This window comes from Zootoca vivipara, chromosome 1 (assembly GCF_963506605.1).
Source record: "Zootoca vivipara chromosome 1, rZooViv1.1, whole genome shotgun sequence".
NCBI classification, from domain to species: Eukaryota; Metazoa; Chordata; class Lepidosauria; order Squamata; family Lacertidae; genus Zootoca; species Zootoca vivipara.
The window spans coordinates 125,471,164-125,493,112 of NC_083276.1; the positions used below are offsets into that span (position 1 = coordinate 125,471,164).

General features: G+C 41.4%; 1 protein-coding gene across 2 annotated transcripts in view; it reads left to right on the top strand.

Moving 5' to 3' along the window:
- The window catches only part of BMPR2 (bone morphogenetic protein receptor type 2), an 81,479-nt gene extending 60,842 nt beyond the window's left edge, over window positions 1–20,637 (top strand). For both annotated transcript variants that reach the window (XM_035137452.2, XM_035137434.2), the window contains exons 9-14: window positions 232–392; window positions 3,772–3,919; window positions 6,086–6,222; window positions 7,681–7,856; window positions 9,063–10,342; window positions 12,620–20,637. In XM_035137452.2, the coding sequence (XP_034993343.1) occupies window positions 232–392; window positions 3,772–3,919; window positions 6,086–6,222; window positions 7,681–7,856; window positions 9,063–10,342; window positions 12,620–12,870 (2,153 nt within the window). In that variant the 3' untranslated portion in view covers window positions 12,871–20,637. The remainder of the gene's footprint in view (window positions 1–231; window positions 393–3,771; window positions 3,920–6,085; window positions 6,223–7,680; window positions 7,857–9,062; window positions 10,343–12,619) is intronic.
- The last annotated feature ends 1,312 nt before the right edge of the window (window positions 20,638–21,949 follow it).

The following is a 21,949-nucleotide window of genomic DNA, read 5'->3' on the forward strand; positions in this document are numbered from 1 at the left end:
AGGAGGGAGGAATCACAGGGATAAGCAGGGGGAGGGGGGAGGGGTGGGATACGTCATGAATCGGCACAGGGTGGGGGAAATCACAGGGGTGAGCCACAGCAGTGCGTGGCAGGGCCAGCTAGTATAACATATTCTTAGATTCTTAGATTAGTATAGTATCACAATCATTTCATAATATATGGACAGAAACAATTAGAAATCCTAAAGCAGGGTTTTCAAATGTCCCAACAGATCACTACAAACCTGCCATCTCCCATCGGGATTTGAACAGCCGCAATGTATTGGTGAAGAATGATGGAACATGTGTTATTAGTGATTTTGGACTCTCCATGAAGCTAACAGGAAATAGACTAGTGCGCCCAGGTGAGGAGGACAATGCTGCAATCAGTGAGGTAAGTACGGAAAGGGAATACAGTGGTTGGACACGGTTAAATTATGCACAACAGAAGGATTCCCTTCAGAAACCTCTTCTAAGATCTTAAGGAAGTTCATGGAAGGAAAGTTTCCCATCAACTCTTCCCTGAAGCAACCTGATTCTCCTCCCCTCCATCCCACAAAAAAGCATCTTCAGGCGTTGGGAGTGGGCTTCTGAGACAGTGTAGAATAGGACATGAGGAGGGGATACAGGGCGAGGAACAGTAACAGAGAGCCAGTGTGGTGTAGTGGTTAAGAGCGGTGGACTCGTAATCTGGCGAACCGGGTTCGCTTCTCCACTCCTCCACATGCAGCTGCTGGGTTACCTTGGGCTAGTCACACTTCTCTGAAGTCTCTCAGCCTCACTCACCTCTCAGAGTGTTTGTTGTGGGGGAGGAAGGGAAAGGAGAATGTTAGCCGCTTTGAAACCGCTTAAAGGGAATGAGAGGTGGGGTATCAAGTCCAAACTCCTCCTTCTACTCCTCTCCTCCTCCCCCCCTCCTCTTCTTCTTAACTGAACATGAGACTTTGATCCAAAAATAAGTTAACAAGGATGTTAATAGAAAGATAGTTTCTCTCTCTCTCTCTCTCTCTCTCTCTCTCTCTCTCACACACACACACACACACTGATCACATCTCAGCCCACATTGTTCAGCTGGTCCCCCAAACTTCGAGAGAGGCTTTCCAGAGGTCACAGGCAATTGCAAAGCAGAGAGGCTGATGGGATTTTTTTTCTTTCATGAGCTGCCTTGACTTCTTTTGGCACCCAAGCCAATGAGAGTTCTCTACTCTACCTTGATGTGACTATCATGAAGCAGAAGACCCTGGTTGTTGTTTTTTAAGGGACACTTCGTTTCAAGCACATACCTTTAATAAAAATGTTCACAGAAAGGGCCCCCAATCTTTCCTGGCTGCTGCTTGTTTATATTTTGGAGCAGAGGGGCCAAGTCCTTCATCCCTGATACAATGCATGTGTATAATCTTGATTGGTTTGTGGCAGAGCTCTGCGAGTGTGACTGCCTCTCCTTTCTGCCAACCTCAAGGTGAGTTGACTCCTAATAGGCTCTGCACTGGAAGCCCATGTTTGCAGCTGCGAGTATACTTAAAAAAAACTACATACAATGTATCTTTGAGAGTACCAGTATAATATGTGTTTCCAGATATGTTTGACTCAGACACATCAAAGACAATCTTTAGTATCTTCCTTTAGTCATTGACACAGTGGCTGGTTTGGTTTAATGGTTTGGAAAGATGGTCTTCACTTAGTTTACCTTTATATGGCAACCATAAGAAAACATCAGCAATGAGCTAGAAGTGACAGGTAGACTCCGTGCCCCATTATTTGTTTGAACAGGGTCAAAACAAATACAATATCTTGTTACGCAGATGCAATAGTTACAACATATAGAGCGCAACAGGCTGAATGGTAATGTTTATAAAAAAGTTTCTTTACTGGTTACTTCCTAACATAAAGGTAAAGGTAAAGGGACCCCTGACCATTAGGTCCAGTCGTGACCGACTCTGGGGTTGCGCGCTCATCTCGCATTATTGGCCGAGGGAGCCGGCGTACAGCTTCCAGGTCATGTGACCAGCATGACAAAGCCGCTTCTGGCAAACCAGAGCAGCACATGGAAACGCCGTTTACCTTCCCGCTGTAGCGGTTCCTATTTATCTACTTGTATTTTGACGTGCTTTCGAACTGCTAGGTTGGCAGGAGCTGGGACCAAGCAACGGGAGCTCACCCCGTCACAAGGATTCGAACCGCCGACCTTCTGATCAGCAAGCCCTAGGCTCAGTGGTTTAACCACAGCGCCACCTGGGTCCCTTCCTAACATACCGTTCCTTAATCACATTCGAGGACTGAACTCAAACAAGAATGTATTAAGAAAGGAAGAAATATATCTGCATTGGATTTAATTAATTACGGTAGATTATATACCTTGGTTAGGGATTGTATATGGTGTACATCCTGGACTTGATTTGTATGTTAGGAAGTAACCAGTAAATAAATTTGTTACAAACATTACCATTCAGCCTGTTGTGCCCATTATTTGTTTGCAACATTTCAACAGATATTTCCAACACCTCCAGTAATGGCTGTGTGTTTAACCTGAGTGGTGATGTAATGGTGCTGTTGCAGCTACTCTTGAGTAAAGACGCCCAAGTCTGCTCTGTCTTTAAGAGTTTTATTGTGCATAGTATTTACAGTGCAGAGATAGCAGAAAACATGACCTCTCAGTCACTCACAGAATCCGGGAGTGGACGTTTCCTGTTACGTGCCCAGCATAAGAGTTTGGGCACCCCGAAATGCCTCCTCCCAACCTTACGTTTGGTGGCGTGCCAGAAGGGGCTGCCTGTTCCCCTCCACCTTGTTGGTCAGGGTGTTGCAATGGCTCTCTAGCATAGGGGAACCCTCCAACTCACTAACTTCCTCATTCCTCCCACCTGACCTGCTGCTGCTGCTCTCACTGGGCAAAGTGCTGGTCAACAGGAGAGCCAGAGGCTCCCTGTACAGAGGTCCCCTGACAGGTGATGAGATTGAAATCCCCTCTACAGGTAGTTCAGTAACTAAAATTTATAACTGAATCTGAAAAGGGGAAATTGAAAGAGAATTACCGGTAATCTCTGCTGTTTAGTTCAAGATACCTAAAAATGCCAAGTGCCTCAGTATATCATGCAAGGTTTTTATTTCTTTTTAAAGGTACAATGTAAATTTTGTGTCTGCATAACAATCTAAAGGATAGCTGTTCCCAGAATACCAGATTTACTATTTCACTTTTTATACTGAAAGGAGGATGGTATAAAATGCTATAAAAGGTCATTATTTCACAAAAAGATTTTTTTAAATAACAGCTCCTCATGTTTCCTTTTGCCAAATAGAGGTGGAGAAATGGTCTGATACTGTCACCTGCTCAGTGTGAATGAACAAATATATCTCTAAGACTATCTGCCCCACATGCAGCTGTCGCTCTTTGTGCTCCTGCTGGAAATAAGAGAACCTTTATTATTAATTTTGAGGTCAAGGAAATACTGAACTTTTTAGCTAAACATTGCTTTGCTCCTGTTCCACTTATGGCCACTTCTTAAAACTATTAGATCATGCCACAAAAGACTTTTATTGGGAACGAGAACACAATAGAATGGGCATGGTTGTTATTATAAATGTGGTTAATAAGACCAGAGCAAGGCAGTATGGTCTTGAAAAGGCTTTCTGTTCAAGAGATACCACCCTGAGAATGGAAGCAAACATAAATGGGGAGGGGTAGCTCTACTTAATTCCTTTTAAAGATAAGGGCAATAGACGGGATTTTGTAAATACTGTGCTAATGTAAAAATGTCACAACATGTTTTCTGCAGGTTGGTACAATCCGTTACATGGCCCCTGAAGTGCTGGAAGGAGCTGTGAACTTGAGGGATTGCGAATCCGCTCTAAAACAAGTAGATATGTATGCACTAGGCCTAATCTACTGGGAGATTTTTATGAGATGCACAGACCTGTTCCCAGGTAATAGAGGAATTGCTGGAATTCTCCTACTCTGATTACATCCACTGGCTTTGGGTCTTTTTGGGGGGGAGGTGTTGCTATTGAGATCTGTAAGGATTTGCTGTAAATCCCAATTCTCTTGTTTGTATGCAACAGTGAACTCAGTGCCATCTAGTGTTTCAGAGTTGTATTGAATGTTATAATTCATGATGAAATATGTAGCCTTGGTGCCTGATAAAGTAATGTTGCCGATAAGCTTTAGGTATTAAGGAAAGCTTATATGTTACTGTTGGTAAAGCTGAATGAATACTATGGACATGTCCACATGAGGTTTGTTGGGTGGCTGGTGGTATACACAATCTCCATCAACAGCCACACACGCATGCACACACAGAAAAATATATATGTGAGGCAGATCAGTGACATCTGAAATTCTGCATGAGTAGCACAAGCCACAAAAGAAGGGGGGATTCTTAAAACAGCACATTGTGGGATTTTCAAATTTTGTTAACCAAGGCAAACCAGGTTTATGGGGAGCTTCCGAATAAATATGTCCCTAAAATGTTTACATTTTGAAAAATAAAATGTCAGCTTTTTGAATGAAGTACGTGAGGAAAGTCCAGTTAGTCTGAATTATAATCCTGTTGTTTCAATTTATTGACTACCCTTACCGTATTTTTCGGACCATAACACACACTTTTCCCCTCCTAAAACAGAAAGGAAAAAAGTTGCTGAGTGTTATGGAGCAAAGGCGGCAGCTTTCGTGCTGCCCACTCCTCGGCAAAGGGGGCGAGGGAGGAGCTTTTGCCATGGTGGCGGCTTCAGCGGCGACGGAAGGGGGGTGGAGAGGAACGAGAAGCTCTTCCCCTCCGAAGCCGCCCACCGCCGCTTGCAAAAGCGGAGCGCACTGGTAGCAACTTCTGAGGAAGAAGAGCTGATCTCCTGCACCGCTGCCAGTGTGGTCCACTTTTGCAGGTGGTGGTGGCAGCACATCCACTGCCACACCTGCAGATGTAAAGGAAAAATAAAGCTGTGTTGTCATCAACATATTGCTGACAACACATGCCCAAACTCCAGATGACTCCACTCAGCGGCTTCATATAGATATTAAACAATATGGGGGAATAGAATTGAGCCCACTTCCAGCTCAGATAGTCTTTCCAGGAGAATACAGTGGTCAATGGTATCGAAAGCCACCAAGAGGTCAAGGAGTGTTAACAGGGACACATTGCCCCTGTCTCTCTCCTGACAGAAGTAATCATATAAGGCAACCAGCACAGTTTGTGTGCCAAAGCCAAGCTGAAACCTTGACTGAAATGGATCTAGAAAATCAGTCTCCTCCAAGAGCACCTGGCTCTGGTCAGCAACCACCCACTCAACAACCTTTCCCAAGAAAGGGAGGTTGGCAACTGGCCGGTAATTACCAAGGTTCTCAGAATCTAGAGATGGTTTCTTAAGAAGCTGCCTTCTCACTGCCTCCTTCAAACAGAAAGGAACTGGCCCCTCTCATAAAGAGGCATTGGCCAGCTCCCTGGCCCAGGCAGCTGTCTTCTCCCTGCTGGATTTAACAGCCAAGAAGGGCAAGGGTCCAGAGCACAGGTATTCACTTGTACCAATCCAAACGCCTTGTCCACATCCTTGAGCCGCATCATTTTTAGTGATCCATGTCATATCTGTTGAACTTCCCTAGATCATTCTTAGGATTTTTCGGATAGATTGCACATGTGATCACATGGGAAGGAATTTACAAGATTGGGTGGAAGAAGAGGCAAAGATTGCCATACAGTTGTGTTTGAGTCAATGTAGGAATGGATAAAATAATGCATCCATGAACTTGTAGAATACTACTACTGCTACTAGCCTTTATTGACATAAGTTAAAACAGTAAAATAATACAAAACCATCCAAATACATTGTAGAATAGTCCTGGTCCTCAAGTAGGCAAGGTCCATTAAATGCTGCATATGTTAGGCATAACATATTTGCAGAGCTTAGGCAATTTTGTCAATCAACTTTGCAAAAGAGCGAGAGTAAGCCAATAGCACATGCAGCTTACAGTACAACTGGACCAAATATTGGTTCGGATGCATGAGGGAAAAATATGATAGGCATCTTCCTGCTATGCTTGGGCATTTCAGAGCTATTTGGACTTTTTATTTACGTTTAAAATATTATCTCTGTAAACAGGAGAATCAGTGCCAGAGTTCCAGGCAGCATTCCACACAGAGGTTGGAAACCATCCCACTTTTGAAGATATGCAAGTTCTTGTTTCAAGGGAAAAGCAACGACCAAAATTCCCAGAGGCCTGGAAGGAGAACAGCTTGGTGAGAGAAGCAAGATGCTACCATTTTTCCCCCCTTTTCATTTGGAAATCATATGCAAGATGCTAGGTTATGGAGTTGGAGGCATAACATTGGTTTAATATTTAAGTTGCTGTTGTTGGGAAACTAAACTAAAATTAATAAAAAGTAATATTTGAGTGCAAGATACAAGTATGGGCTGGACATTTCATGATTGAGTCAGTAACCTAGTCTATCTTTTGTGTATGCGCTCTTTAAATGCCCAGTTCACTGTCTTGATCACTACGTAGGATACATTAATGTGCTTTGAAATATATTTTATTATAAAAGTTTAATGTGTTATTTCAGGCAATGTCAGTCCAACAGACTCATGAATACAATAAAGTCCCATACTCTGTTTTTGGACTAGACTCCATTTCATTTGCTCAGTTTCTTAATTCATTAACATTCACAATAGAAGTAACAGATGTAAGCATCCTCATTCTCAGTAATCTGATTATAGCTGCTGTCATAGACGGGTGTTGGCTACTCCCGAGTAAGCACTCCACACATCCTCTGGATTTTTCAGAGTTTTATTGGGCATGCTATACACAGTGGTGAGATGTCTCAAATCATGTCTGCTCTGCAGGGGGCAGAAGCCCGCAATGGCGTCTCGCGGGCTCTGACCCCCCTTTTAAGACTGGGCATCCAAACGCCCCTCCTCCTTGCTCTACGGGTCCTCCGTGGTCCCAAACCAGGCTCCTGAGGTGCTGTTCTACCTACCCCCCCCTTTCCAGCCCCTGCTGAAGCTAGCTCCGCCCCTGCTTCCCTGCTCCCAGCCTGGAGCTGAGCCTCCAGGACTTTGCAGAGCCCTGGACCCTTCTTTACCACTTCCTGTTCCTGGTTTTCCCTCCCAGACTTGCTGCTCTCGCTGCTGCTCTCCCAGCTGGTAGAAGTAAGCAGAGTGGGCTGCTCTCTGCAAGCCCTCTCTCTTACAGCTACCATGTCTGTTTAGTAAGATTTGTATAAAGACCTGAAACCCTTTTTATCAACCTCTACCACCCACCTTGTAACATATTTTGAAAACATGTAACATGATTAAAAAATATCTCACTGTTGCAATCAACATGCTCAGAATAATTTCTGTTTCCCTGTTTGTGAAATCATATAGTTCTTTTATCAACTCTGTTGTCAAACGAACCTAGACTGAATTGCTTTTAAAGAGAATCTTAGCTGCACCAGATCAAGTAATAACATACCTTAGTACAGACAAGATTACTTACTCATTGTAGTATTTTTCTAAAAGTTTTACCTGGGAGATGCCCCATTGAAATTAGTAAGGCTGGCTTTTGAGAAAATATACACAGGATCGTGTAACATTTCTTGACCCTTTAGAACACAGGATATGTAATTTTGAGATTCAGTTTCATTGTTGACTCCTAGAATGTGTGTTGAAGCATAGCTTTAAAAGTGTGCAGAATGTAATGCTGGTTTACTTTACAGGCTGTGAGGTCACTGAAAGAGACAATTGAAGACTGTTGGGATCAGGATGCTGAAGCTCGGCTGACAGCCCAGTGTGCTGAAGAGAGGATGGCTGAACTCATGATGATTTGGGAAAGGAACAAATCTGTCAGCCCAACAGTCAACCCTATGCAGTCTACAGCTATGCAGAATGAGCGGTAAGTAGTACTAAGTGTGCGCTGTTTTCACAATCTGATTCCAAAAATCAATGAAACTTTTTAAAAAGTACATTGTATATGCACTTAAGTATTACATTTATTGCTTTCAGTTCTCATCTCAGGGTTGAACTTTGATTTCAAGGATGTCACCTTTTCCCTGAACTCTAAAATCATGATAATTCAGTGCTCGGGAAAATGTGGTTCTCCTTTAGACAGTATCTCTGTGTAAGTCATCTGTCACAGCACTGTCCAGCAAGGAATGTCCAGGGTGAGGAATAACTCTTTCTTGACAAAAGTACACTTACAAGTTAGGAAAAGGCATGTCCATCAGTCCTGTGTCTCGTAGCTACTCCCAGATGTGCACCCAATGAGGCAGTAGTAGCCCACCCCAACCTCCACTTATGTATCTCCCCCACCCGAGTGGTGCGCAAGCAGGTGAAGACTATGTCTGCTTGTGACCTGTTTCTGCCCCTCCCACTTCAGTCCTCTTCTGGTCCTGAGAGACAGTGGAGCAGGAGAGGTGGGGGCAGGAGGAGATGTGAAAGCCCTTTATACCAGCCTGACCTATCTCTTCCTCCTCCTGCTTGTGTTCTTCACTCTCCAGTACTGCAGCTTCTGCCTCTGACTCGTCAGATCACTGATCCCTTCTTCCAAGCCAGTCTCCAACCCACCCCTTCTCCCACTCATCAGTATCCAGCCACCACTCCTCAGTGTCCAGCCAGTCTGTGACATCAGCTAACTTGGGTCCATTAATTTCAGTGGGTCTGTTTATAATATGAATAGTTAAATTCAATCCAAGGGCAGGTTGACAACCACAAATTTATTGTGCCATAAGTGCAGCTACAACATGATCGTTGAGGCCATTTCCAGACAAAAGTCCAAAATAGCACTTGTCAAAGCCCGTATTATGCCTGTTCCCACATTTGGAACAGTGTTGAAATAATAGTGCTACGAATGGGATAAAATTAAAGTAGGCATGTGGGTGCTAGAATGGTGACATACAGCTTCTGAAGGAAAGAAGTCTAGGCCATCACACTGAGGTCCATGACATAACAGCACCGCCAGACACACACACACTCAGCAAAATTCCCATGATAGTTCTGCTTGCTACAGAAACTATTTTGCATTTTAGATCCTTTATGTTAGAAGAATTTATCATCTACATGCTCTTAATCCTACTCTCTTCTTTGTGCGTTTTTTTTAAAGAAATCTATCACACCATAGGCGTGTGCCAAAGATCAGACCATATCAAGATTACTCTTCGTCATCTTACATTGAGGACTCCATTCACCACACTGACAGCATAGTGAAGAATATTTCGTCTGAGCTTTCATCATCCAGCACACCACTGACGATTGGGGAGAAGAACAGAAACTCTATTAACTACGAGCGACAGCAAGCACAAGCTCGCATTCCTAGTCCTGAAACTAGTGTCACAAGCTTGTCAACCAACACTACCACCACCAACACTACAGGTCTCACTCCGAGCACTGGCATGACCACCATATCTGAGATGCCTTACTCAGGTGAAACAAACCTTGGTGCTACAAATGGCATGCAGCCACTTGGGCCAACTCCTGTTTGTTTGCAACTAACAGAGGAGGACTTGGAGACCAACAAGCTGGATCCAAAGGAAGTGGATAAGAATTTGAAGGAAAGCTCTGATGAGAATCTGATGGAGCATTCCCTTAAGCAGTTCAGTGGGCCAGATCCACTCAGCAGCACTAGCTCCAGCTTGCTGTATCCACTGATAAAACTGGCAGTAGAAGCAACAGGGCAGCAGGACTTCACGCAAGTTGCAAATGGTCAGGCATGTCTAATTCCAGATGTTCAGCCTGCTCAGGTCTACCCTCTTCCTAAGCAGCAGAACCTCCCAAAGAGGCCTACTAGCCTACCTATAAACACCAAAAACTCAACAAAGGAGCCTCGGCTGAAATTTGGAGGGAAGCACAAATCAAACTTGAAGCAGGTCGAAACTGGAGTTGCCAAGATGAACACTATCAATTCTGCAGAACCTCATGTGGTAACAGTTACCACAAATGAAGTGGCAGGAAGGAGCCATACAATAGCCTCTCATGCTGTACCAACCCAGTATGTGAATGGTACAGTGCCATGTGGCCAAGCATCCAGCTCAGGGGTCCATAGGGCCCAGGAAATGTTGCAGAACCAGTTCAGCGGAGAGGACAGCCGTCTGAATATCAACTCGAGCCCTGATGAGCATGAGCCCTTGTTGAGAAGGGAGCAGCAAGTGAGCCATGATGAGGGCATTCTCGATCGTCTGGTTGATAGGAGAGAACGCTCGCTGGATAATGGTAGAACAAACGCCAACAACAACAACAGTAACCCGTGTCCAGGACAAGACGTTTCTGTCCTCCGTAGTCAGAGCACAGCACCAAATTCTGGACAGGTCCATACTAGAAGAGCACAGAGACCTAACTCGCTGGATCTATCAGCCACAAATGTTTTGGACGGCTGTAGTATGCAGTGTGAGTTTTTGTGGGGTTTATCAGTGGATGTTTGTGAAAATATTACAGAATTAAACTTGTTGACTTGGGTAACAACCTAAAAATCAAATTCCACCCTCCCAAACCAGGAAGATTTAACTCCCAGTGCTTTGGTTTTGCTTCTACCAATTAAATTATTTCTGTTCTTCCCAGTGAAGAATACCCCTTCAGCCTTCTCTTTTTCGACTGTTATGTTTAAAACATAAATTAGGAAGGAGTTTAAATATTTTTTGCTTCTGAGAAAACTAATACTGCCAGAGGGGCTCAGCAATACTTATTTTGTTGACCTCTCTTAGAAGTGTGTGAGCTTTAGTTCTTCAGATAAATGAGTGACTTGCAACAGTAGACTCACCTTTTTAAAAAGTAGCATGGCACTCTCCTTCAGCCAAAGCTTTATAGTTGAATGAACCAAAGTTTGACTAGAAGATTTGTTACACTATTTAACATAACTTTCTACAACCAGTATTGTATTCTAAAATTATTTAGAATGTGTTATATCTAAATTATTTTAGAGTTACTGTAGTAGCCTATTATTTTATTGGGAATTAATTAATTCACATTTTAGAAACCTTTCTTTTCTCAAGAGCTGTTCTCCATTGTTAAGTTGAAGATGCTCCATAATAAGTAAATGGAAGTTATGGATGTTGGTGCCACACACACATATATAAATACAGTTGTACCTTGGAAGTCAAATAGAATCCATTCCAGAAGTCGGTTTGACTTCCAAAACGTTTGGAAACCAAAGTGCAGCTTCTGATTGGCTGCAGGAAGCTCCTGCAGCCAATCAGAAGCTGCGGAAGCCCTGTCGGATGTTCAGCTTCCAAAAATAGTTTGCAAACCGGAACAGTCACTTCTGGGGTTGCCGCGTTCAGTAGTCAAAACGTTCAAAACTAAACTGGTCAAAAACCAGGGTACGACTGTATTACTGCTTTGTTTACCAGTAGTTGAATCCCACTATTGTAATTTGTTGTTATATGAAGTTGGAAGCTGAAAAGAACACTCAAGTACAATATGGTTCAGTATTGTGAATATAACATTTATTCATATTAAGGTAAGATACGATAGAATTGAGACAGTAGAGCCTTCTTCCCATTACAAGACCAGTAGAATCCAGGTAGAGGTTGCATAAGCTTAATTCATCCTTTGTGCCAACTGTGTTTTACACTTAACCATATTTGAGAACTCTAACCATGGCTTGAGCTCCAAACACAAACCACAGTTAAAGGTACTTTTTCTTTTTCTTGGCACAGCACACCAGTCTTTTAGGTTTGAAATTCTTAGGAGGCAGAGCAACGGCTGTAATTGGTTTGCCAAACCGTGATTTTTAAATCCACTTCAAACATGGTTTCTAATTCTGGCTTGCCCCCGATGGATCTATCATTTTCATTGCTAAAGGAAGTTTAAGGTTTCAAATTAACACAAAGAAGCAGCAGTTCATTTTGAAATCTGCCATTTTAAATCTGATTCTTTAACAAAAAAGGATCCGTAAGTATTAGGCTATGTAATCGATGCAATCACATTAAGGTCTCTTGATCAACTGTAGCATTTTAGATTACAGGTGGGGAATCAAATGTCTGAATGTTGCCTTGTTATCAGAAAAACTCCATGCATGTAAAAAGAGATACCATAGAAAGACTAGACTAGAGCCTGACTCCCTCTCATGCTAGTTTTCTTTGTATAAGAAGCTTGTTATATGGTAGAGCAATCGAACAAGGCCACCCTCACACGAAGTCTAATATGGTACATTCGAGCAAGAGCTGTACCACCTGCTCCAACTGATTCTGCAGCTAAGCTTTCAGACACAAAAACAGGTCCAAGACAGCACATTAAGTCTCTAGTAAAATGTGGAATCCTTTAAAAAATGGAATCATGTTCATAAAGTGACAGAAATGGCAATACTTATGACTAATAGTACATTCTGTAGGCCTAGTTCCCAGGATTTATTCTGAAAGCACATAAGGTTACCACCTTGATGAAGCTATCACAGGTCTGAGTTTGGTCAATGCCTATATATATATATATATATATATAGCATGAGAGAGAGAGAGAGAGAGAGAGAGAGAGAGAGAGAGAGAGAGAGCTTAGCCCTGGATTTTAATTCTTGTGGTTCTTGATGAGTATTTCTGGTTACCAGGACTGCTTTGTTGAAGTCTACTTATCCTGTCATCCATTGCTTTTGATAAGATTCTATATCGTCTTTTTCTGCCTCTTCTGCTCTTTCCTCCTGTATGACACTATGTATATTCTGCTTATTTTTAGTGAGTGAGTCATCCCTAGATGGCAAACCTGGCTCAGGAGAAAAGATCAAGAAACGTGTGAAAACACCATATTCCCTTAAGCGGTGGCGCCCTTCAACATGGGTCATCTCTACAGAACCACTGGACTGTGAAGTCAACAACAATGGCAGTGATAGGGTAGTCAGCTCAAAGTCCAGCACAGCTGTTTTCCTTGTAGAAGGAGGTACTGCTACAACTATGGTGTCTAAGGATACAGGTGTGAACTGTCTGTGAATTGTTTAAAAGCTGACAAAAATGACATTTTTTGCATTCTGTTAAGCAAACATGCAGAAGACCTGGGGGGGGGGAGTCCCTTCTCCTGTCAGCACCCCTTACCAAGGACTTGCTTTAAATAGATTTCAGCTATGCAGACAATTTTTAGCTTATGCTTCCATATTTTTAATTTTGTTCTTATTTTTTGAAACATTTTTGCACTTTTTATTTAGTATTGCAAAACTACATCTGTCTGTTCCTGACCACAGAATTATATATATGTGTATCAAATGATGTGGTCTCAAAATATTTTTTTTAAAAAACAAAAACAAAAAAACGTATTGCTGATAATCAGTTTGGACCGGGTTCTAAAGGTCACTAAACACACAAGCCACCTGGCTACAGTGGTGTTTGCTGTTCATGTTTTGAGTTCTGTGCACAAGCTCGTTTGTATGTTTCTGTGTGACAGAGTGTATTATCTTTTAAACTCCCTAATTTTCAATTGTGTTATGTTGAAATGTGCAATAGTCTGTAGTTCACAGTATGCTTTGTGTTTCCAACCCTGCTACACATTTACCCTTTTGGAATGAAAGGGTGGTAGGGGTTTTTAATCTAATGATTTGGCAGACAATGAAATCCAACTGTGAACTCTGCAAAGCATAATCAACTTAAAGCAGCTGCTTGTATCTATCTGTATGTGTGCTCCAAGGTCACAGTTAATGCATGATTTTCCCTGCCTTAAAAGGGCTTTTTAAATAGGAAGGAGAAAAGAACAAACTTCTATTTTCTTTCATCCTTTGAAATTAGCAAATTGCAGCTTTCTTCATAGTGGGCAATGCAGCTTTGGAAAACTCTAAGCAAGAAAGTGTTGAACAAAATATAAGGAATCAAAGGGTCAGTTTGTACAATCAATGGAGGTAGATACCTGCCCTAATAAGCTTGATGCTTGATAAACATGCCGCACCATTGGCAGGTTTACAAAGTTTAAAAGCTCTATGTGGGATAGATGATCTGTGGTATCTTTTTTTCACCAAGCAAAGATGCATGTGCAAATTATAACTCTGGTATGTGTAAACTGACCCCAAGTGTCTCCCATTTTATTTTATCTCTTGTCGTATACAATTTGAAAGTTAAATATGCTTTGTATTTATGTACATTTTTCCTCAATGAATGCTTTTGGTGTATATTGAAAAGAACATTTTTGCCTAATCTTGGTAAGTTATCTTAAATTTTTTACTGTAGGTAGGTTGGTAAGACAGGTTTTTGATAGACAAGCTAAAACATGGACTCATTTGCATGATAGTCATGTGATGAGTTCCTATGCCTCTGTACTTTTACTGCCCAATTCTGATGGCCTAGTTCAGTGTTGCATCAGATTGCCTAGGTGTAACTGGCTGATTTACAGTGTATTTCTTTACATGTCTACTTAAGGAGTACATCTCACTGAGTCCAGGTAAGTATATCTAGAATTGCAGCCTTTGAATATTGTGAAAATACCCAGTTCCTTCAGAAATGTCCTGCTTATGCATTAATTGCCCCTTTAGTACCTATCATCACAACATATCAGGGTTTTTCTAAGGAAAACATTTTAGAATATTTTAGAATACATGTAACACTACATATTTGTGCATGACTATTAAAAAATGGCCCCATTAAAGCACCATTTTGAAAGTCAATAAGGATATCTCCCTAGACAGAAATGAGTAAATATTTGCTTACTGGCCCTTGTCACAGCGTGAAGCCCTGTTGTCTCAGTTGTTAAGACTTATGTAACCTTAACAAGATATATCTTTACAATCACTAAATAGCATCTAGTATGATATCTGGTTCTAAATAAAAGATTGAGTTCTGATTTATCATAATCCAAGACTTACATAACTGTCTTTTTGGGCCACATAGCACAATCTCTACAGCACATTTTCTCCCCATGCTACTTTCTGACGAACTGCTTCATTCTGTTTTTCAGGCCTTTAAAAATTGTTTATTTCCTTAATTCATTTCTTACCAACTTTCTTCACCTTTAAAGTCTTGAACTCTGCACTCTTTTTGAAATACAGTAGAACCTCGGCTTACAAAAGTGGCAAACCCGGAAGTATTTTTCCAGGTTTCGTCGCTCGCACATGCACAGAAGCGCTCTGCGCACTGCACGCATGTGCAGAAGTGCTTTATCGCGCTGCATGCATACGCAGAACAGGCACCTCCAGTTACGGAATCCTCGGGATCTGACCGGAGCTCCGGAACTGGTCCCGTCCGCAACTGGAGGTACCACTGTAGTTTAAGGTTACCAGACATCCCCATTTCCTGGGGACAGTCACCAGATTTACAAATCAGTCCCCTGACAAAATCCACTGAATTTGACTGAAGTTGAAAAGTGTCCCCGGATTCATTGAAAAAAAATAAATCTGGTAACCTTACTGTAGTTACATCCAGCTACTGAAGACTAAACTAACTTTTTCCACTGAATGATGTTTGGATAAACTGATAGATTAGATTATTGAAGGTAATAATTCAAAGTGGTTTAAATTAAATGGAATCCTGGTACAGAATATCTGAATGCTAAGTAAGTTATTATATAATTTAGAATCTATCATGGACTTGGTTAATGTTTAAAGTTTTCCATCAAATAAGATCACTGCTTTCATCCTGTGATAATCACATAGAAAGCCCTCTTAATCAATTCCCCCCCCCATTCATAGCCCAGTTTTCATCATTTATCTCCTACTGTGTTAAGTGACTATTTTACAACTATCTAGGCTAAGGAGGTTTCCTTCATTTTGCCTCCTTCCTGGGGCATAGCATGCCTACATCTAGGCTTTTTGTTAGAAGGACTTGGGGAGGGCTCATTTGGGGTGGGAATTTCCCTGGGCTGGGCAACCATGCTGTAGTTCAGGGATAGTATATCTTCCACTCCAAAAGCTGGGCAGCTTCTCAATGCATGTCCTCTTAGATCTTAACTGGGAGTTCACAACCACATTTTAAAAATTAACAGAAAGTGGAAAGAGGCTACTAAAAATATTCAAGAGTGGAGTGTTTGTGCAAATGAAACTGTGTGTGTGATTTTTGGCTCCTTTTTATTTTAGACCTTTTCTGGTGTAACACTTTGCATGTTGAGACCTATTGCCAATGATTGCATGGTTTGATTGTGATTTCACTAATGTCTCACATCTGCATAGTTGGATGTGCCAAGTCTGAATGCTCATGACAAAAGGATGGCAAATCATCCCTCTCCATTCCCTGAAAATAGACATTTCACCTTTGGATTATCTTTGCACAGTTACTGGAGGTGGGGTGTGTGTGTTCTCTTTCTTCAAATTATACTGATAGTAATATATCAGTAAATAGGCATTTAGGGAGAAAGAACCTCTATATGATATTTTGGAGTGAGAGTGTTTAATCAAAAGGTGCATTCTTTTCCCATGTTGTGAGAACAGTTTTCTAAAAATGAATGCAGCATGTTCTCAAAGTTCCATTAGTAAGCAAGTCAGAGACAATTTATTTTTCTAGTGTGACAGTTGCCTCTTTTCCCCCACAAAAAATATTTACTTGTACTGTAATTCAAGGGAAGGGAAATAATGCACAAGTTAAAACAATTGCACTCTTGTAGTTGTGCTTAAGTTATACATATAAGCAAAGGATTTAAAATAAATGGAAGATGTGAGAATCAGCTTTTTAATTCATGGAGGATCAGTGTAGAAAACTTGCTTTTTGTGTTAAGATATAACAAATGTCAGTTATTCATTCAGCCTTTCATTTGAATCTAGAAAGGTGTCCTGTTAAGTAGTGATATTTCTTTTACTTGAGTGAACAATATCAAAAGTTTCAAGGTCACATGCTTATTCTGAAGTACCCAGTGTTTCACAAAATGATTTTTAATCCTCTATGCCTCTAAATTGGGGGGGGGGAGGGGGGAATTATAGATATGTATCTGAAAGAAAAAGCCTACCAGCAATTTATTTGTGGTGTAGTAGTTAACAAGTCTTTTTGCACCGCTGCATTGCTAAGGGCTGTTTGCTTTGTTTTTGTCCATAAGGTTATCCCTTATGTAATAAATAATTGTAACATGCAAATGAATTTAAAGTTTATAAAAGGCTATTCCATCAGTCTATATAATGAAGAATATTTTATGTGATTTGCTTTTTATCATATTATGTATGTCTTTCGATGCCTTTTTTTCAGTAAACACATGCCTCAGATCTCTGTTGCAACTTTTTCCAGACACACTGTACGAAATATACTGATTGGAAGTATTAAGCCTATAACCACAGTTAGCCATACAAAAAGATGAAGGACTCCCTATAAGATGGAAATGTGTCTGAGGGAGCAAGTTAAATGCTAAGCATCCCTTCCCTACCCAATCCTCTTCTCCTCCTGTCTGCAGCTTTTTTTAAAAGAGGAACATGTCATATGGCACTGGGATGAATGTCCCTTTCATCTCCAGTGCAGGCTAAGTACTGAAATTCAGATAAAAAAATATCATAGGCATTAGCCATCAGCTATATGTGACATTCATTCAACTGTATTGCACTATGAATTCCAATGGCCTTGCTAACTGGGAAGATAATCTGGAGTAAGCAAACTCTTGTTTTCAACAGGGATACACAAGCAACCTAACATTCAACCTGAAAAATATCGTGCTTTTGCAAGTGCCCTGTTCAAGCACTCACAAAAGTGGAAGCCTTTTTTTTTTGTAAGTGTCCAGTTTGAGGACTTGCAAAAGGCTTGCTGGTCCTCACAGTGACCACTGCCTCCCATCTCACCAACCTGAATAATATAATATATCTTGAGGCTAGGGCAGGATGGTAGAAGAATGGAAGCAACAGGTGTTCTGGAGCCCCTCTCAGAGCCTTCTTCCCAGCAGTCACTCATAGTATTAAGTCCCATCCCCAATGAAGAAAGATGCTCTGCTGGGGCCTCTGGATGCTCTTTGCTATCTTTGACTCCCTCACTGGCAGAGGAATGGGTGCGGGGGGGGGAGCACACCACCCTGACGGCACAATCCCGGTGGGGTGCCATTGCAGCTGCCCCCCCCTGCTGGGCACCACGCCCCCAGGACGTGCACCAGCCATGCCCCCACCTGCTCTCCACCACTGGCTCCCCCTGTCTCAAGGTAAGTAATTGGGACCTTGGGACAGGGGGAGGCAGAAGTGACAATGGGCACTTGTCAGATCCAGATCAGTGAAGGAGTCCTGCTCACCTTGAACCATTTTCGAGAGTTTGAACATATGTGCTGTCTTCTGTGACCATTAGCATGTGTGCTCTATTTTAAGTTCTTTCTGTCAGACTGTATACATTTGGCCAGCCACACAGATTTATTCAAAACAGTCCACTTCCCTTTGTGTACTGCTGTTCATTTTTAAAGAAAACCATTTGCTCAAAGTACCATTTTACACCGCTTTCCAATATTTCCTTCAGCACTTGGAAAGTTTAATTTAAAACAGAACTAGTTCAAGTTAATCCTCTCCCAAAGCGAACTACTTCCAGTTCATCCTTTTACAAAACAAAACTGGTTCAATTAATTCATCCAAATGAATTAATAAAAAGTTCATCTTAAAATCAGCATTCAGAATGTCACAACCTGCTGTGCAGATCTTTAGGGTCTAAAAGGAAATAGGGGTACACAACTAATAAGATGTCTACCAAACAGAATGTAAGCAAGTGAATCTTTACAATTTGTGCCAGCCACACTGCTGTTAAAGGCATCATTCATTTTCTTCCTCTACCTATACTTCTCACTGCAAACTACCCTGTTGAAAAAGAGCAAATCTCTTAGTAGGGAAGTTACAGGAAATGTCTTACATTCCTTCCTTTTGATTACATAACCACAGTGATTAAGTTACTGAGCAATCTTAGCAACACCTCCATATCTGTCTACCGTAATAAGCCTCCATGGTTTGCTTTCTAACTTTCCTTACAGATGTCTGACTGGGGGGGGGGGGGGAGAGTCTGGGCCTCCTGCCAGGCTGAAGAGAAGGGAATGAAAGTGAAGATGAACTAGAAATTGTTCAAAGCTCTACCCTAGAATAAACTTAATACACCTTTACTTCACCCAGCAGTTATGGGGACCACTTTCAAGTGTAGTCCAGAGATTTTTGAACTAGTTCAGTGAACTTTGTTCAACCAAACTACAGTAGTTCATTCCAAGCACTGATTTCCTTGTTCCTTAGAACTTAAACTTTGAGGATATAGTAGTTGGCACTGTTAGCAGTGACGGGGTGAGCTCCCGTTGCTTGGTCCCAGCTCCTGCCAACCTAGCAGTTCGAAAGCACGTCAAAATGCAAGTAGATAAATAGGAACCGCTACAGCGGGAAGGTAAACGGCGTTTCCATGTGCTGCTCTGGTTTGCCAGAAGCGGCTTTGTCATGCTGGCCACATGATCTGGAAGCTATACGCTGGCTCCCTCAGCCAATAATGCGAGATGAGCGCGCAACCCCAGAGTCGGTCACGACTGGACCTAATGGTCAGGGGTCCCTTTACCTTTACTGTTAGCAGTATCAGTCTCATACTATTTGAGTGGTAACAGAGTACTTGCTTAAGTGTTTTAAAGACAAAAATTTGATATGAGTCTTATGTGCTCTGCTGACATACACCCCACTGTTACACATGGGACCGCAGGAGAAGATGCATATACAAAGCTGCTTTATAAAATTCCTAAACTGGAACAAAAGAGCAACTAATCCTGAGGAACTTAAAAGACTAACAAATGCATTCCGGCATGAACTTTCATAGCTGCAATATAAATAGGCATTACGTGTCCTGAAAACTTGGTGGCCTTGTGACATGTTCACATACAATGCTGACCCATGGTTAGTGGTACATGCACAAGCTAGAATGAGGCAGAGCAAAACCACCAGCTTGCATTCTCCTCCCACGTAGCCAAGAGAAAGACTTCTGCCATGTCTATTGGCTTCTCGTTACATATAAACTGGAGACGGTAGCAAAGAACACACTGGATCAGTTTCAAAACGAGCCAGTTCCAAACTTTGGGTTATAAAGTTGGCTTCATTAACTATCAGCATGACATACCAGGATTTGTAAAAAACTGAAGCCAGGTATTGCAAGAAGAGGGGAGGAAGAAACGAAATTAACAACAACAACATGTGCAAGTTCAAAGCTTTGCTGAGGCTCATTATAGCTCATGCATGTAGTACTAAATCATAGTTTAGCATTGTGTGTGAATTAGTACAGTGAGACTAAAGGAAAAATAAAACACATAAAATACTATACCACATCAGAGTTGGGTGTGTGCCTTGGCTCATAGAGGTATACAAGATGCAATAAGAAATTAGGAATTATTCTTTTTCTCCCTATGATATTAACAAGTGAAACAGAATTTTTTTATTATCTTAAAGCACATCATTCAGATCTGGACCCTCACTTCCAACAGTCTTAGGTCTATTTCCAGTTATTAATATTTAATATCTGTTTGGCACAAATACTGTGTTATGCACTGTGTATTTGGTAGCTTGAAACCAAGTTCTTTGTATCTTAACAGCACTATGAAAAATTCCAATGTAAGTTCCAAAAGAAACTGACAGTGCAAATTAAGGAAATGATAATTCCATCCTCTTTATTTGTGTAGCTTATACAATATTGAACTGCATTTCTTGTTTGCTTACTCAAAAGTGAGGAAAATGGGTTGTATTGGCATGCATGTAAGGTTGAAACATCCTTCTCAATGACTGTGGGCTAAGAGTTTCCTCCATCTCAACGATGGTGTGTTGTGACAATGGAGATATCCCTACAACTTTAAACACGAAGTCATGCATAACCTCTAATTGGAAAAAAACACTGGGCTACATGGCATTCATGTCCACAGCGAGATTTATAGGGAGAAGGAGCTGAATAATACTAGTCCTCTCAGAGCTGTCTTATTGTAGTGCTTTTCACACATTTATGCTGAAATGTCAAATTTATACATGGTTGATTTTACTACTTTTGTATAAGCTGCCCAGTACCTTGCTATGCTTCTTAAGTTGTGCATTACAGGATAGTCTGACTATGAATGAAACATACTGCTTTTTTTTAAAAAAAACATCTGTGGATGCCACTATGAAAGCTTACATTCTTAAAAGCCACTTCAGAGTTTTCTATGAATACTTGATATATATGAACCTATATAAAGAGACTGTATCAATACAGAGAAATTGGATCAGAACATTTAAAAACATTCTTTAGGTTGGGGGGGGGGGGCGCAGGGAGTCTTGCTGTAAAATGATGCATTAATCCATTTAATAAAAATCACCTTCATGAAAAGAGCTGGGGGTTTTGTGTGTCTGTAAGTTTGACAACTTTATGGTGTGACCAGTAGATGTCACTGCTTACTATTAAAGGTAAAGGGACCCCTGACAATTAAGTCCAGTCGCGAATGACTCTATTAAAGCATGGGATTTAAGATATATTTATCTGCTGGTAAAGAAGAACCATCTTCTAACTTGGCATATTACAAGAGTAAGTTGGGGGAAAATTTGCCCAAATATTAAGGTTTCTGTATTCTCTATTTCAATCATGTGTATACATTGTTCTAAATCTGCTTATAAAGAAGAGTACGATACTCTGAAGGAAATCAGCCCTGAGTGCTCACTGGAAGGACAGATCCTGAAGCTGAGGCTCCAATACTTTGGCCACCTCATGAGAAGAGAAGACTCCCTGGAAAAGACCCTGATGTTGGGAAAGATGGAGGGCACAAGGAGAAGAGGACAACAGAGGATGAGATGGTTGGACAGTGTTCTCGAAGCTACCAACATGATTCTGACCACACTGCAGGAGGCAGTGGAAGACAGGAGTGCCTGGCGTGCTCTGGTCCATGGGGTCATGAAGAGTCAGACACAACTAAATGACTAAACAACAACAAAAATAACTATGATTTGCCAACCATCACACTAAACCACAGTTAGCATAAGCCATGGTTTGAAAACCTAATTCAACCCATAGTTTGCGGTTCATCAGAAGATACTTTAAACCCTGCATTGTTAATTTGGCCATTGCATTAAACCATAAGTAAGTTTCCTTGACATGGCTTACCATGTTGTCTGAAATTAAACCAGCCTGTTTTCTAACAGAAGATTTGAACCAGGGACTTGTCAGCAAATATCCTATAACA